Here is an 18,326-nt window from a genome sequence, read left to right as displayed (position 1 = left end):
CCTCCTGCCCATGTAAACAAGATTCTTACCCGCTTTCATAGTTAGAAAGGGAGGGAAGTAGTGAAAATAAATCAGAAAACAGAGCTTATTAAACACCAAGTGTTGTGCTTTTTTAAACACTCCATAATACAGTATCCCATATTACAACAGACCTGAATTATCATATTAAAATTTCACATACAATTATTCTCTTTAAGAATATTATTGAAATGTTAGTGCATTTTTTGGAGTATTGGGTAAACTTATTATTGGAATGTAGAATACTATGGAGCAAAGGTATCCAATGTTATTTATAAATAAGGGTTTGTTTTTTAATAGGTGACTGATAATGGGGAATTTTACATTTACTAATTTAAAAAGAAAGGGAAAAAAAAAACTTCGATCTCAAGATAGTCTTTCATTAAGTCCCCTTCCAAATGTTTTCCCCTTAGTTTGTTCTTTTATTTTTGTTCATATTCCCTCTTCTGGCTCTTCCTTGCCCTTTTGACTTTGGCAGAAACATAATGGGACCTTTGTACTTTCAAGTTCTGCTGGCAGGGTAGTTGATTGTTTATTTCCCCTCTAGCAAACATGGCTCCTGCTTTGGGACCTACCGGGGAAAATTTGAAAGCTAAGTGAGTAGATTGCTAGCTAATGGGTTTCTCTGAGCTTTGGCTCTTTTTACTTGAGTAATATTTTGACTCTTAAGCCTTTTTAAGATTGTGCTTTAACCGGCTCTTTTGTTTTATATGCCTCCTTACTTAGTGGACTGGATTAAAGTTATATAGGAATAGCCAACTATTCCTGTATAGTTCAACTACAGTGAACATGTATTAGATTTATAACTAAGGCATTTTCTCAAGAATTTGTTTCCACTTTTCCTCCTGATAGTTTTGGAATAATGAGCAAATAATTCCCAGAATGGATATTCTCCTAAGCTGTGGTGAGAGAGTTATGAAAAGAGCTAAATATTATGACTCTAAATAAATGTCATCTTTTCTCAGCAAATCTTCTCCTCCAAACAAAATTAGTTTACACAAAAATGTTAAGGCTATAAATAATTGTTTTATACCATAATTGAAAAAAAGTGTATAAAATGGCATTTTTGTGATAAATTGGGTTACGAGTGCTTTTGTATATAGTCTAAAATTTGAATCAAAGCTCCTTGAAAAAGGAACTGTGTCTTACTGTTTGACTGCTGTTTTCCAATGCCTAGATGGTATCTAGCATGTAGATGCATGGTAACTACTCAGATGGATGAATGGACGGATGGATGAACAGATATCAAACTAACTGTCCCAAATTGTTATGGGCTATGGTGCTGGATGCACAGAATTCCTAGAATGAAATGCCATATATGGTGGATTAAGAATTCTAGTTTGTTCTAAAAATATTTTAAAAATAATTGTTGTTCCTAGTCTAGTTCAGTCAGAAGTCTTTTAGTTTTAACAGAGCTCTTTGGCCTAGGAGGAGCTCTGTGAGATGAAACCAATACGTCTCTGAGCTTTAGGGGGGGATTTTTTTTTTTTTTTGAGACATTCTGATAAATGGTCAAATCTGTGAAAGATTTTAAGCAGGCTTACAGTTTTATTCTATAATTTTCTCCGCAGTTTCTTTACTTTAATATTAATTAATGCTTGTTTCTAGTTGAGCTGATAACATTCTTTCCCCAAATGTTGCAGAGCTTTTAACCTCCTCTGATTAGAACCTTTTCAGGAAATAGCCTGCAAACAGAAAGATAAGTGAAATTTTAAGAGTAATCTTTCTTAAAGAGAGAGAGTGAAATTTTTAATTCAGAATCTCTAGAGTGTATTTTTCTATTATATTTAGCCATTTAAAGTTCATTTTTTAATCAGTAGGATCTGAATTAAATGCCAGCTATGAAAAAAAGAACTTTTAAGTCAATTGAAGGATACACAGAGAAGTGTACATAAATCTATATATCAAGAAAAAATTGTGGAGACAAATAGCAGTGTTTTTAGTGTGTCATCTACTTATAATGAACATTTTGTATAAAATTTATCAAAAGCTAGGAATTAACTAAAATGTAAATATTAAATATCCTCAGATACTCTTGAGGAGAACTTTTCTGTGATTTATAGCCAGAAATAGTAGATATGATTGTCTGAACATTTCTTGCTATTTATTTAGTGCTTTGGCTTAAACATGTAGTAAAAATGAAAATCCAGAGATAAAATTCATCCCTCAAAATTCAGTTGATTTCTAATTTTTTGTTGATTCCATTTGTGTTACATTTTGATGGTGTAATTTTATGTACAAGCCAACATTGTTTTTGTTGCTGTATGTAGTTGGTGCTGTGACTTGTTTGTGCTCATCTCTGTTCCTGTAGGCAACTTGCCACTCCCTACTGAATAAAGCTACAGTAAAAGAAAAAAAGGAAAACAAAAAATCAGTAAGTTTGGAGAACTTTTTTTTAGCTGTTTCTTTCGAAGCAAAACAAAAATCTTTTGCTGTTTGTTAAGAACATCTTCACTGTAGCCTATTTGACCTTCACTGTAAAATCATTCTACTAATTCTGGCACAAAATAGCTTTCATTTCAATTAACCCTGGAATTAAGTTACATTGAAACATTCTCTGTGTTCCTTTGGTTTGATTTATCCCAAAGGCATTTTGGGGGCATTTGTTGCATTGGATATCCCTGGTTTAATTTTATTATTGTTATTTTGAAAATTATAAATGAATGCAAAAGAAACTTAATTTCAAGGCCTTAGGAAATGCTGACTCTCTTCATTCTTGCTTCTTGTTTGCAGGTAATGTGAGTGATTTCTTTTCCTAGAGATGAAAGTTTTTCTTAATTGTTAGAAGTACATGGAAGGAAAGTGTCACTTTCTAAATCTTACTTAAAAGTAGCTAAATTTAATTTTTTACTTCTTATATTTTCATCTAGACAGTTTCCTCCAGAATTTAGATATTTGTGAAATTCTAATGGTGAAACAAAACCACTTTTACCTTAGAAAAAATCATCATTAAACTATTGGGACTGAGAACATAGTACTTTTGAAATAAAGGAAAACAGTGAGTCCATATTTATAGAGAAATACCTTATTTGTAAACATGGTATGAATATACTACCTACTTTTATGACCTTGCCCTAATTTAAAAGGAAGAAAATTATGGTAGTCATAATAATTTTTTTCCTGTGAGTGAAATTTGTCCAAAATATTAACATGCATTCATTTAAAATTTGCCATTATCTTTCAGTATGACTGATCTTGAATCAGGCTGAGTACTGCCTTTGTACATATAATCCAAATGAATTTAGAGAAGGATGTAAAGAAAACCTTTAGGAGTCATGTAGGTAGTTTACTTTAAAAGGTAAAATTTAGAATATAGTATTCATCTGGTTTCATCTTTCATTCCTTGTCTGAGCTTCACATATAACAAATTTTGGTTGTAAATTCAAAACTAAATTAAAATTTATAGACATATGCTTTTATATCAATTCAGGAGATTCTTTTTTGGGTATGTTAAGTAAATTTGTTCAGCTGTCAGCAAATGGATTGGATTGGATGGCCATCTTGCTTAATAAAAACATTTCTTTCTAATGCTTCAGCCTTCTAATTCTCAGCATATGTGGATTTAACTTAATATACACCATCACTGTTGAAATTAATTTACTGTTTCTAACATTCTTGTTCAGTGTTTTACTAATGCCGTTGTGTAGTGTATCACATAAATTAAAATTCAGGCTTTCTGTGTTTGTCTAGAGCATGTTTTCTAGCCTTCCTAATAACATTGCTGTATTTATTAAGATTATGTCTAAAATTGTTTCTTGAAAAATTTTTTTCTACTAGTGTTATTTTCAGATTTAAAAAATGTTTCTGGGTAACATGAAGTTGTGGAATGTATTTCTCAGCACAAGTGATATGAGGTTCTCGTGGAAATGGAGGGAATCTAATTGGTAATTTGAGATATTTTAGAATACATTCCAAAGTTTGATGGCAGTATAGCCATTATAAATTTAAAATACTGGTTTATGGAGCTGTTGGGGTAACAAAATCTAATGATCTTTTAAAAGCAAGTTAACTTTCTTTTGGGGTGTATGTACCATGAGTTGTAATATGTAAAATATATAGAGAAGGTTCTGGCTTCTGGTATATAGCTATGTAGTTGTATTACAATAATTCTGTTTATTACACTCAAATATATGCTGTATAATTAGATCTCCTTTGAGAAGTTAATTGTCAGCCTAACTTAGGTAATTAAGGATATATGGGTTGTGATCCTCTTGCTGATGTACAATGTATGTATTTATTTGTAACATACAGCTTTTAGTGGGGTGTCGGTAGTGAAGGAGACATTTGACTGATACCTGGTTTCCGCATACAGACTGGCCTTAATTTGATCTTTTATGCAGAATGTCTTTTGGATCCAAATTAGATTTTTACAGGTTAAAAAGGAAAAAAACAACTTGAGTATGTATATTATGAAGTAAAATCACACTGATGTTAATTAGTGGTGAAAGAAAAAGTAGTATTTTTATATATTGACTCATAAAACTTGTTATAAAGCATTTTTATGGATATTATTATTTTATCAGGTTTTAGTTCCAAGAATATATTGAAACTGTTGTCAGTGATTATATGATACTTGGAACAATGTGTGTTCCTGCAGTGTGGATATTTTGTTTTGACATGAATTGTTTTTGAAAATGTGGAAGATAGTGAAGGTGTACTTGTCATAAGTTTTATAGTATTCTCCCTTTGAGAAATAATTCACTCAGATGTTCATTAAATTCTGAGACTGAGTAGTACTGAGTATAAATCAGGTATTAATGTGAGTCACTTTAAAACTTTTTTGTCCTAAAGAAAACCAGTAAATAGCTACCTTCAAAAATGCATTTTAAGAGTTCTCCAAGTTTGTATGAGTAATTCATTTTTTGAGATACTTTGACAGCAGGTTAGTATTTTATAAATTAACCAGTTCTTTAACCAGACTCTGACTTTTACCTCTTTCAAAACCACTTTAAGATATTAATGGATTAAACTGAATATGTGCTATTCCTTTAAAACAACCTATTTGCAATTAAATATAAAGCAATTTTTAACCTCCTTCCTTCTTGCTCACTCCTTAAGGGCTTTAAGATTTTATAGGTTTGTTGATAATGTTTCTTATGTTTTAAGATTAAAATTTGTGAGTTCTAAAAGAAACAGTCACAATGGTGGTCTGTGAACATTCTAAAATTGTATGAAGAATTTTGTCTGTGCAACAGTAAACATTCTTTTTTCTGTTCCTACTCCCCAAAAGGTTAAACACTATACTAGATAGTAAAAGCACTTGAGTTTTCTTAATTCTATTTCTAAAACTGTATTTTGGTTAAAAATAACTCTAAAACAGTATTTAGATTTTAACATTCTACTAAGGCTGCTGTATGTAGCCACCTTCATCAGTTTCCTCTTACTGAATTGTAAGGTTGCTCTTCGTGCAGTAGCACTCAAAGTACTGTGCCACCAAACTTCCTCAGCTGCATAGTATAAACAAAGGTGGGAATGTATTAGTCATAACTCACCCCCATTACCACTTTTACAAAGATTTTTTCTGCTTAAAAAATTATCCTCTATTAAACTAGTTTTTTTACTAACTTTCTGTCGGATATGATAGAAAATTATTTTGAGATTTCAGGCAGTGAATAAGAACACATTTATAATGCATACCACATGAAGCACTAGAGGAAATAGAATGAAATAATTCTTATTCTTTCCAGAGTTAGTATGGAGTCAGTGAGCCATGTGAATTCACGAGAGGAAATATTACTTTATTGAGGCATTGTGAAGAAAACTAGAGCTGTGTGAAATTCTGCACATACGTCCTGTTTTCTCATTTTTCCCTCATATCTTTGAAATGTAGGTATAATCAATGATGATAAAATTAAGACCTTTTTTCAGATCTCTTCTACACAACTCATCCATGAGACGTCTTTTTTCTTAGATACATTTATCATGCTTTTAAAGGTTGGAGGGCAAGAATTGAGGATAAGCTTTATTTGCTGATGTTTTGGGAGTAGGAAAAAGTAAAAATGTATTGTCCTCAAGGGTTGGTCTGTTCAGGGTCTTTGTGCAAAGTTTGACCTTCAAGCTCTTTTCTTCCCATTTCCATGTTTTAATTCAAACCGTATACTCAATTCTCAACTCCTTGTTTTTAGGTGGTTAGCCAGCGTTTCCCTCAGAACAGCATCGGTGCAGTAGGAAGTGCCATGTTCCTCAGATTTATCAATCCTGCCATTGTCTCACCATATGAAGCAGGGATTTTAGATAAAAAGCCACCACCTAGAATCGAAAGGGGCTTGAAGTTAATGTCAAAGGTGAAGAATTATTTTGATAATATAACTATTTTAAATTTCTCTTCAATAAATTTTCAGTTTTTCATATTCACTGTACTTATTTACTCTTGAATTTATTTTTGGAATGCCCTCTGGTTTTCACTTACATGCCTTGTTTTATTTTTATTTGTTTATATTACAAAGGAATTCATTAGACTGATACCTGATGGGCCTTATTATCACTTGAAAATATTTTAGCAAATGTCTTCAGAAGATAGTTTTCTGTGTAATCATTCTGGAAATTCTGAAGTGGAAACCAAAATGTATATTTTATGATTTTTTAAATTAAAAATATATTAAATAATGTGTATTTTATGTGTATAACTGTATGTGTGTGTATATAATAATAATACTAATATTTGGAAAAGAATAGAAATAACACCTAGTATTTATAGACTGAGCAATCATTGCCAGTAGAAATTATATCAATGAAAAAATTAATATTTTAAAAAGAATATATGAGGGTGTAGATTTTATAATCTGATCCTTTATAACCTTGTTTTATTGTTTAGATACTTCAGAGTATTGCCAATCATGTTCTTTTCACAAAAGAAGAGCATATGCGGCCTTTTAATGATTTTGTGAAAAGCAACTTTGATGCAGCACGAAGGTAAGCAGCCTGCCACTTAGCCAGTTGCTCTGTTTGAGTCAGATATTTTCACTTCCACTTAAGTCCATGTATTTGGTCTACATGAAGCTCCTGCTTATTAGGTTTTTTCTTTTTAATCTCTAGGACAAGAACATAATTAATCTTACTTTATTTTACTGTAAAAAACATTAATGAAGTAAATCCATACTCTTTGTAATTTGGTAGTGATTTCCATATTTAAAAACCAGGAGGGATTTTTGACATAGCTACTAAAATAAAGGATTTGAGTTTGCTACAATATGGAGGAGAGGAAGAAGGAAAAAGCCTTCTTTCAGTAAAAACTAAAACTGAAATGGTACAGATAACGCATAATAGTGTATAATCACAAGATTTGTGACATTAGAATATTTTTGATACTTTAATTTGAAAGTGTACGTAAACTAAAAGTTTACTCTTTAAACCAAGTAATACAAATGCATATGATTTTGTTCAAGAGTAACTGGAAAACTGTTCAAGTTGTATGATTTTAGAAAACTTGAGTTCTGCTCGGTAGGTTCCCATAACTAACTAGTTGCTTCTCTTTATCTGTCTTGAGTTGCTGGTTTATTTATAAAGCAGGTGTAATACCGTGTTTGCCTGTGAGTTGATTTTAGAGAAACGAATGAGATAAATTATGAGAAAGTTCTTTGTAAATGTAAGTTAACATCAAGAATTCTACTTTTCATGTAGCAGTAGATTCATAAGTCTAACTGATCTGACTCACAGTCTAAGCTGTACTTGTACAACTCTCTCTTCCAATTTTTCATTATAGTTTGTACCAACTTCTAATTGGAGTTTAAAAGATACATTGTTGGGTTGCAAACCATAGTGGAAAGAAAGTGAATGTCAGCCTAGGATTTATATTCTAAGTAGATTGACTACCCACAGAAAGTTAAAAGAACAAAGGTTTTGATCCTGGCTTCAACCTGGCAAGTTGTATAACTTTGGAGAAGGTCTTTTGTCTTGTCTGGGCCTCCGTTTCCTTACCTGTAAAGTACTGGCTTCTCTACAAAGTCTCATCCATCTGAATTTATTGTCTGACTTGAGAGCCTACCCTGAAACTGAAGCTAGACATCAGAAATGGAAAACCAACTTTCTCCTTGTCTCTTCTTGTTTTGTTTAATGATAGTCACATGTGTGGGTTAAACCTCCATATTTGTAATCTCAGTTATTTCACAGTTACTTCATATAAATTTAATTCAGACATATATATGAGTATATCTGACTTTTGAAATTCTGATAACTTTGCATTTTTGAAGGTTTTTTCTTGATATAGCATCTGATTGCCCTACAAGTGATGCAGTAAATCACAGTCTTTCCTTCATCAGTGATGGCAATGTGCTTGCTTTACATCGTCTACTCTGGAACAATCAGGAGAAAATTGGCCAGTATCTTTCCAGCAACAGGTAAGACTTTCCAATCACAGGGATATTGGAAACTCTCAGTTTAATTTTATATTAATAAAGTTATTGGTCATGAATAATACTTTTTATTTTGTGTCTTTTTAAAATAAGAATTATGATTTGGAAAGAGAAATGTAGACTCTCTTTAAAAATACATAGGCAAAAACTTGTCATATTAAGTGGTAACAAGCTTACATAGGTGCTACAGACTTTTTTTTATGTTAAACTAAGAAATCAGAAATTAGGTTTTTAGGTTTTTTCTGGTTTGCAAACATTAGTGTGCAACAAGACATAGAGATGTTTAAATTTACTAGAAGATCAAATGAGTATTGGCATCTGAATCTGAAGAACAGCTTAATTTTTAGGAATTTTATAATGAAAACATTGCGATTCTATTGTAAGCCTATAGTAATCCCATTTGTGATACTCTTATGTATATGCAAATAAAGTTTTATATAGATAATTAATTAATTTCAGAATTTTACATTAGTTAGTCTCTTGTAGCCTGGGTCATTTGCTGTCCTTTCTAATTATTTATGTTTATAAAGGGCCCTCTATCTGAGGAGCTCTCTTAAAAAGGTAAAATGAGTCCAGATTATTTTTAAATGCCAATGAAAACAATTTGCTCATTCATGGAAAAGATAGAAGACCATGAAGCTAAGGCTAACTAATTAAGAAATGGGAATTTAAAATATAGAACATTTTAATCTTTTATGAATTGTTAATGGCTTGGAGTAGACATGGGCATGACTGATAATGTGTCTAAGACAGAAATATGAAAATGCTTTATCTGTGTGGCACTCAAACTATGGAACTTTTAAATGCAAAAATTCATTTATCTTACAATAATTCACATATGTATTCATGTAGTTTAATACTAGAGAATTTTTTTCCACTTGGTTTTTTAAAAAATACACATTTCAAACATACAAAAAAGTATAGACCATATTATAAGAGAGACACATGTCTACTCCCTAGCTTTAACATTATTTTACTGTATTACTTCAGATCTTTAAAACGTTTTATTTCTTGGGGAAAGAAGAGTGTAATTTACAAAAAAGAAAAATTATAGGTATAGCATAGGTATGTATAACATAGTTTTGTGTGTTTTAAACTTTTACAGAAATGATGTACTCAATATAGTCTCTTCATACAGTACTCTGAGATTTATCATTTATTTAACTTAGTATCTCGTTGAATGACTGTAACACTAGTTTCATATTTCCTAATTGATCGATGTTTAGGGTTTCCTGTTTTTCATTATTTTTAATAGTGATGTAGTAAATATTCTTCATATTTGTCTCCCTGTGTATTACCTAAATGCATAATTGCTGGGTTCTGGGGTATGCAGAACCTCAACTTGACTAGATATTGCCACATTGCTTTTCAGTGTACATGCTAATATAGTTTGACGAGCACTGTGTACCTCTTTATACACATCCTCACCAAAGGTGGCATTAGCAAACGTCATAATTTTTTGCCGATTTGATGTTTCTGAAATAGTGTCTTATTTTTATCTGGTTTTAAATGTTTAATAATTATTGAAACTTCATGTTTACCCTTATTAAGCAGAAATCTGGTATCAGGGACAGTATGTCTATTTTCTAAATAGTGGTTTCTCAAGATGGATTCTTTTCATTCTAAGAGACAGTGGATCAAAATGTTATTTTTACTTACTGATTGTCTGTTTAATGGGAATGGATTTAAAATACTAGAACAGAATGAATTTTTACGTAAATTTTGTAGTTTGAGGAGTGGTCATATGTCTAAGATGTCTCAGTGTAAATTTAACAACCCCTGAGGTCTTTTTGGTGCAGTTTAGAAATCAGCAGGAACCACCAGGTAACAGTAAAAAGAAAAGCAACCAATGACAGTCTAAAGAAATGTGTACTGCTAAATGTGAACTGCAACTTTTTCCTAAGTAGTTTGCTATATCTAGGGATCACAAAGCTGTTGGAAGACGACCTTTTGATAAGATGGCAACACTTCTCGCATACCTGGGTCCTCCAGAGCACAAACCTGTGGCAGATACACACTGGTCCAGCCTTAACCTTACCAGTTCAAAGTTTGAGGAATTTATGACTAGGTAAAGTACCACGTTGAAATGATGATTGCTTCTTTTTGGTTGAGGTGCAAAGTTTGCCACGAGGCCACTTGTTAGATGTGCTTGTGTATTTGATAGAGGATTATCAAGAAAGATGTACTCAATAACCACATTGTCATGTTTAGGATTCCACTTCTGTCTTATTCTATGTATTGTTGAAATATGCTTTGTTTTGTGGTTGATTTTAGTATAAAAATAGTGTCTTATTGAATAGTACTTTGTATGTTGTTTTGAGGTGTTTTTGCATTTAATACTTAAAAGGGAGGATAGATAACATTATTTTCATATTATAGTTAGGGAAAATAAAGCTCAAAGTGAATAATTAATTTGCCTAAGATTCCACACCTCTTTCATAGGTCCTTCGGTTCTAAGTGATGAACTCTTTCTACCACACTGTAACATTTTTCAGAACCCTCCTAAAAGTTAATAGTACTAACTTCTTTTAGATTGAGACTCAGAAAATGTAGTTTACTTTAATATTGCAAAAAAACTTCTGTGGACTTTTTTTTTAATGTGGACATTTGTTCTGAATCTCATTTAGAGAAATTTAGTTTGGGAGCCACACAATCCTCATTGTTAAATGTTGTTCACCTCTGTGATGTTACAATGAAGGTAGTTTGCTGAATTCTTTGGTATTTAAAGTACCTTTCATGATCCTTTATACTTAGTCACGCAGTGCTTCATATAGTGAGTGTGGGTTAAGTGTTTTTTGTTCATAGTGTATGCAGAGAGAAAAAAGCAGAATATGACATTATGAAGTTAATTCACATTACTGATTTGTATATCATGTGCCTTGCCTTGTTTTAGTGCCTGTTATTAATCATATTAGGTATAGGTCATAGTTTTGTACACATTACTCCAAATTTTTGATATCTTTAGCTCTGTTATATTTTTCTGTGTAACAAATGCTTATTCCTATGTAATTAAGGAAATATCTTCTATATAAAAATTTCATGTTACCTAGTTGAAAAGTATAGTACAAAAATGTAAAACTTTTTTATTCAACATTACTAAGGACATCCTTGCCATTTTTCCATTTTTCTAAGAAAACCTCTTTATTAGTCCTTTTACCTTAACCTAAGACCCTGCCTTCCTTACAAAACAATCTTCTGTGCTTTTGAAGACTAAATGATCTAATTTGTGTAAAATACTTAGAACTAGTGTCTGTTGTGTATATAAAGTGTTTAATAAACTTTAGGTGATGTTTTTAAGTTCCCACTGATGCTGTCTGAGGCCCATTTTCCTTTTAAAAAATGGAAAGTAGCTTTATAATGTTGTTAACTCTAAAAATAAAAATTGTTAAATTATTCAAAACATAGAAATCTAAAAGAGAATGTAAAAATTTTTCAGTTATTTCACTTCTTAGAGATAATTCAGTTAGCATTTGGCCAATAGCTTCCCAGTCATTCAGCTATACACATGTGAACCTATTTCCCTTATCAAAGGATGTCTAGATTGTTTCCATTAATATTAAACAAATGCTGACCTGGTACCAGCAACAGGATGAACTGAGATAATACAACCTCTTCTCTCACCCCCAGGACACATGAAAATACTAGGTAAAAGAAAATATGTTTTAAAAATAAAGTATTTTTAGGGGGGAGGGTATAGTTCAAGTGATAGAGTGCATGCTTAACATGCACAAGGTCCTGAGTTCAATCCCCAGCACCTCCTATAAAAATAAATAATTAAACTTAATTACCTCCCCCCTGCCCCCCCCAAAGTATTTTTAAATGCATATTTGGAAAAGAATTTCAGAGCAAATTAGCTGAAAGGCAGTACAGAGAGACAAAGAAATGTAAAATATGAAAGCGTTTAAGAGATGCATATAATAGAATGGGAAGATCCAACGTGTCTAGTAAGTGTTTTAGAAAGAGAGCTTACAGAGAACAGTGAAGAGGTCATATTTAAAGAGACAACAGATGAGAATTTTCCAGAGTTGGTGAACGACATAAATCCTCAGATTAAAGACACACACTGAGTGTTGAGCAGAATATATGAAAATTAAACCATACTTTTAAAGAAATGTTTAAAAATATATATAGGAATATAATTATAAAAGTGGTATTCAGAATCAGGGAGATTAAAAGGGATGCTAATGTTGGTGTTGGCACAACTGTACCAATAAATAACCATCTGGAAAAAGATGCTTATATTATTTGTGAGGATAAACTCCCATGAAGAAGAGAACTTGGGCCTTTCTCACTCATATCAAAATCAATAAGCCAGAAAAGAAAAGGTTGATAAACTGAACTCTTAAAGAACAAATAAATAAAAATGGAAGAACTTCTGTCTAGGAAAAACAATGATTAAAAACTATTCTATGGCTAATATCCCTGTCCAGGAGTTTTCTTAGCATTATCTTATGAACCATTCTTTGTGGTTCAAAGAATAACACCTTGAAATTTTTGGTACATGTGGCCACATTGCCCTTCAGAAAGCATGTTGCTTTTAAATATTTTGTCATTTTGTATATTTTATCATTGATCCAATTGTGGATTTTTGTAGATACTCAGTGGACATTATAAAGCCTATAAGTTGATCTTTTATTTTTTTTTCAGGCATCAAGTACATGAAAAAGAAGAATTCAAGGCTTTGAAAACATTAAGTATTTTCTACCAAGCTGGGACTTCCAAAGCTGGGAATCCTATATTTTATTATGTTGCACGGAGGTAAGAAACACTGTTTTTTTGTTTTGTTTTGTTTTGTTTTAACTGAAGTATTGTCATGCTGTGTTAATTTCTAGTGTATAGCACAGTGATTCAGTTGTGTATACACACACACACACACACACATTCCTTTTCATTTTAGGTGACTATAAGGTATTGAGTATAGTTCCCTGTGCTATACAATAGGACCTTGTTGTTTATCTGTTTTATATATAGTAGTTAGTATTTGCAAATCCCAAACTCTCAAGTATCCCTCCCTACCTCCTTTCCCCACCTGGTAACCATAAGTTTATTTTTTATGCCTGTGAGTATGTTTCTGTTTTGTAAATAACTTCATTTGTGTCATTTTTTTAAGATTCCACCTATAAATGATATATGGTATTTTTCATTCCCTTTCTGGCTTACTTCACTTAGAATGATTATCTCCAGGTCTTTCTATCCATGTTGCTGCAAATGGCATTATTTTATTCCTTTTTATGGCTGAGTAGTATTCCATTTATGTGTGTATACACACCCACACACACCCACAACTTCTTTATCCAGTCATCTGTTGATGGACATTTAGGCATCTCCATGTCTTGGCTATTGTAAACCGTGCTGCTGTGAATATTGGGGTGCATGTATCTTTTTGAATTAGTTTCATCAGGATGTATTCCCAGGAATGGGATTGCTGGATCATATGGTAAGTCTATTTTTAATTTTTTAAGGAACCTCCATACTGTTTTCTATAAACTACATTCCCACCAACAGTGTAGAAGGGTTCCCTTTTCTCCACACCCTCTCCAGCATTTATCATTTGTGGACTTTTTAATGATGGCCATTCTGACTGGTGTGAGGTGATACCTCATTGTAATTTTGATTTACATTTCTTTAATAATTAGTGATATTGAGCATTTTTCATGTGCCTGTTGGCTATTTGTATGTCTTCATTGAAGAAAAGTTTGTTTAGGTCTTCTGCCCATTTTTGATTGGGTTGTTTGTTTTTTTGTTATTGAGTTGTATGAGATGTTTGTATATTCTGGAAATTAAGCGCTTGTCGGTCTCATTTGCAAATATTTTCTCCCATTACGTAGGTTGTCTTTTCATTTTGTTTATAGTTTCCTTTGTTGTGCAAAAACTTGTAAGTTTAGTTAGGCCCCATTTGTTTATTTTTGCTTTTATTTCTATTGCCTTGGTAGACTGCCCTAGGAGAACATTGCTGTGATTTATATCAGAGGGTGTTTTGCCTGTGAGTAACACTATGTTTTAGTTTCTCTCACCAGAGTTTTTTAAATGATAGCAAATGCAGAGAGACAGACAACAAGTTTGGTTTTTTGCCATTTGACTGTGTTAGAATTGAAGACAAGCTTTTCTGGGAGAATGAAGCTGGGTAAACCGCCATCTCATTCCGAAATGATGCTCAGTATATTAGAAATTGCTTTTCAGACTACCTATTTCATACTGGCTTCTTTTTGTTACATAATTTTTTAAAAATACCACCTACAGGGAACTACAAAGAGTGAAAAAATCACAATCTTTTGTTTTCAGATATATTCTGATTAAATAACATCCACAACATGATAATCAGAAACTTTTTAAAAATGGAAATAAAACTTCAAGAGTCTGTTTCTGAGAACTTTTAGCAATATGTGTGTAAGACAACCTCAGAGTGATTTAACAAATAATTCAGAGATGGTGTGGGAAATTTCTATAAAGATAGCACAGGTGGCAGCCTGGAAAATTGATTGTTTGCTTATGCTGTCTTCAGTAAAGGCTAATTCCTAGAAAGTCTTTCTGCAAATGCTGTGATCCCCTCCTTCAAAATAGGTGTGATGCTTGCATTGTTTTCCCGGCCATTGTCTTTTCTTTCTTGCCTCATTCTGCCTTCCTTTTGAGAACCCGTCTATGATATTATTTGGCCAGTTTTACTTCTTCCCATTTAGTGTGACATAAACTCATGGTAATTGAACCTTAGGAACAGTGTGATATAATAGATAGAACACTGGCTTTGGAATCTCAAGGACAGAGTTTACTTTTTGTTCTGCTATTCACTAGGCTGTAGGAGTTCATCTTTCTGAATTTACTGAATTTAATATAAATTGAGGAATTATTTCAGTAGACTTAGTGGTCATGGGTGGCAAAAAGTTGGCAGTATATTGGAAACAAATGGAGGTTGAGAAATAGTGACAGAGGAGTGAAGGAAGGAAGGTGGAAGTTGGGAAACTCATTTAATCAGATAATTCAGATAGCATTAAAACCAACAAGTCCGAAGACCTGGGGTGTTAGGGAACCAAGAGGGCATAGGAACTTTCACTTATCCTTAGCCCTCCTCTTCAGCAGCTCTGAGTAATATCTCTTCAACTTCATCTGAAAGTCTTCTCTCCAACTTTGATTTCAGGTGCTGTTTCTAAATTGCCTAAGATGACTTTGATTTTCCTTTGCAATGAGATGAACCATGTTTGTATTCTAATCCCAACCTTTAATACCACCAGTGTATTTTGACTTCCCCTATTACATCTCACATTGATGGGAGAGATAGAGAGATGTGTGTCCTCCTCCCCCTTTAAATTGTTAGTTTATAAATGGCAGAGATTTCTGGAAAACCTCAAAGCTGGGTTTTTTCTTCAGGATCAGACTGTAAGATTGTGTTCCTTCTTTACAGTGGTCTGTACCATACAAGGGCAAAGGAAAGTAGCACGAGTCTGATGCAGACACCCTCTGTGGGACTAAGTTAGCGAGATTTCCAGGAAACCTATATAACATGGTGACTTGAGAGAGCTAAGGATTCCAGCTTGCTGTTTCTGCGTAACCTTAGACAAGTTAGTTTTTACAAATGTTAAAGAAGAATAATAATATTTTGAAGAAAAGAGGGGGAAGTGCATATAAAAACTATCCTGTCTCCCTCTCCCATAAAGTATTTTGTGACATATGAAGTTCTGTACAGAGTACGTTTGAGGTTTTCTTTTGTTGTTGTTGTTTTTGCTTTTGAATATAACTGCCAATTTCAAGACTTTCAATCATTTCAGCTTCTTACTTAGACTTATGAGAGCACCTCCTGGTCTTCATTGTCATCTGGTGTGAAGCCTCAGGTTCAGGATAGATAAGCACTTAATAGCTCAGAACAGAGAGAGGCTCAGTTCATCCACTGTATACAAAAGCAGAAGAAGACAGTAAAGGCCTTGCCTCTATCCAGCCAACTTTGTCAGAGGACAACTAGGCTTGACTTTCTGACATTCCTGTGTTTCTGTGGCTTAGACTTCCGTGTATTAGTTTATGTCTTTTGAGCTGTAGATTCTAATCTCCTGTACAGATAGTCCACAGACATTTCAAGCTTCAAGTGTCCAAAATTCAGTGTATATTCAAATAAACTCCTTTTTCACACCATATTCTCTTTCTCAATAGCAACACCATCCCTTCTCACTCCAGAAACCCTAATCATTTTATATTCTTCCCTCTTTCTTTTATCCTCCTTACGATCAATCACCAAGTCTTGATTTTTGTTGTGTGATCTAGGCAAATCAATTAAGTTGTTTTAGTCAAGCCTTTATTGCAAATAAGTCATTCTTATTTTCTGAAGAAGATAGGCCTAAGGGAAAACGTGAATCAGAGCAGAGCCTGCCCAGATGTAGACAGAATTTAGATGGCTGTCAGTTCTGGAACCAGCTTGTGCTCCCTGACTCTCTCTTGTCTTCACATTGAGTTGTACCTCATGATTTTCCTCTTTCTGTATCTTTTCAGCTTTAACCTCAACTAATAAATCCTTCATTACCTTAATACTGCACACTTCAAATTCCAGAAGGAGAACGTTCAGACAAAAAGTGCCGGTTTGGCAAAACCTTTAACTCTGTGTGTTGGCCAGCCAGTAGATTTCTACCTGCTTCTAAGTCAAGTTCTTGCTTCTTGCCCAGCACTCATGTGGTTCAGAATGACCTCCTAGAGCTATTCCTTTATCAGGGGCTGTCCTTAGGCATGTGTTTTAATTTTTTAAATTGGATCTTAATGGTTTAACACTTCTTTTAGGTACCTTGGAAATGTCTTTTGATTCCATTTCCCCCACTGCTATTACTGAGATTCTCTTACTAGCTTTAAACTGTACTAATGCAGCATTATTGTTCTACTCCCTAAACCCTACATACCTACTTCCATGTCATCTTAACATTGCTTCTGGAGGCAGTTTCCAGTGCACACCTAATCTTGTCTTTATGTGTTAAATAGCACCATTGAGTCCCCATATAAAGTCTAGGCTCTATAGTTGGGCATGCTGGGTGCTCCCTAATTTTGACCTAATTTGGTTTCTAATCTTTTCCTGCTATTCCCTCCCATATACTTTTGCTTCTGCACTGTAATAGGTAAAGTAACAAATGCAAGGACAGTGTTGCAGCATTGTTTATAGTGGCAAAAAAAAAAAGTAACTATATATCAAAAGGAAATTGTTGAATAAATGATGATACATCTGTATTATGTAATAATATGTAATGTGTTAAGTTTCTTTTGCTTGTTACAAGTGGCAGAAACAAAACTTAAACTTGTATAAACCAAAAGGGATATCAATTGGCACATGTACCTAAGGAGATCAAGAGATGGACTGGCTTCTTATATGACTATATGCAGACCTTTGAACAGTGTCATCTGGAGAACATCTGTCTTCTCTGTCTCTTGACTCTACTTTGTGTTGATTTTATTCCCAGGCAGCTCTTCCTAAGCAATAGCCGGTGATGGTTTGTGTTTCTCCCAGCTTAACAACCCAGTGGAAAAACACCTCTTTCCTTGTAGTTATAGCGAAAGTCCTGGGCTTATTGGCCTGAGTCACCTGCCAGTTCCTGAGGCAGTCACTGTGGCAAGGAGGATAGAATTTCTTAGTTGTCTAGGCCTGAATCATGTGCCCATCCCTGGAGCTCAGGGGTGAGCCAGCCCTACTTGAGTTGCATGAACGGAAAGTTGGGGGGGAGGTTGGGGACAGCGTTTCCCAAAGGGAAATTGGATTGCCGATATCAGAATCAGGAAAAATGTCAAACTCTCAAATTTATCCCTTCCCATCCCCTTTCCCTCGTAACTGTAAGATTATTTACTATGTCTGTGAGTCTGTTTCTGTTTTGTAGATGAGTTTTTCTTTTCTTTTCTTTTCTTTTTTTTTTTTTAGATTCCACATAGGAGTGATATATGGTATTTTTCTTTCTCTTTCTGGCTTACTTTGCTTAGAATAATGATCTCTTGGTCCATGTT

The 18,326-nt window shown here is 33.3% G+C and overlaps 1 protein-coding gene across 5 annotated transcripts in view; it reads left to right on the top strand.

The window, feature by feature from the left end:
* NF1 (neurofibromin 1) overlaps nt 1-18,326 on the top strand; it is a 219,296-nt gene that overhangs the window by 118,090 nt on the left and 82,880 nt on the right. For 3 of the 5 annotated variants that reach the window (XR_012059675.1, XM_072938962.1, XM_072938965.1), the window contains exons 31-36: nt 2,330-2,392; nt 6,144-6,302; nt 6,833-6,930; nt 8,208-8,354; nt 10,291-10,437; nt 13,017-13,127. Coding sequence is in view for 4 of the 5 variants with exons in the window: in XM_072938962.1 (XP_072795063.1) it covers nt 2,330-2,392; nt 6,144-6,302; nt 6,833-6,930; nt 8,208-8,354; nt 10,291-10,437; nt 13,017-13,127 (725 nt within the window). In the remaining variant the exon portion in view is untranslated. The remainder of the gene's footprint in view (nt 1-2,329; nt 2,393-6,143; nt 6,303-6,832; nt 6,931-8,207; nt 8,355-10,290; nt 10,438-13,016; nt 13,128-18,326) is intronic. The other 2 variants (XM_072938963.1, XM_072938964.1) reach the window with 1 other exon arrangement.

This window comes from Vicugna pacos, chromosome 16 (genome assembly GCF_048564905.1).
Source record: "Vicugna pacos chromosome 16, VicPac4, whole genome shotgun sequence".
NCBI classification, from domain to species: domain Eukaryota; kingdom Metazoa; phylum Chordata; class Mammalia; order Artiodactyla; family Camelidae; genus Vicugna; species Vicugna pacos.
The sequence above is the reverse complement of the archived record's forward strand: the minus strand, read 5'-3'. Positions and strand labels throughout refer to the sequence as shown.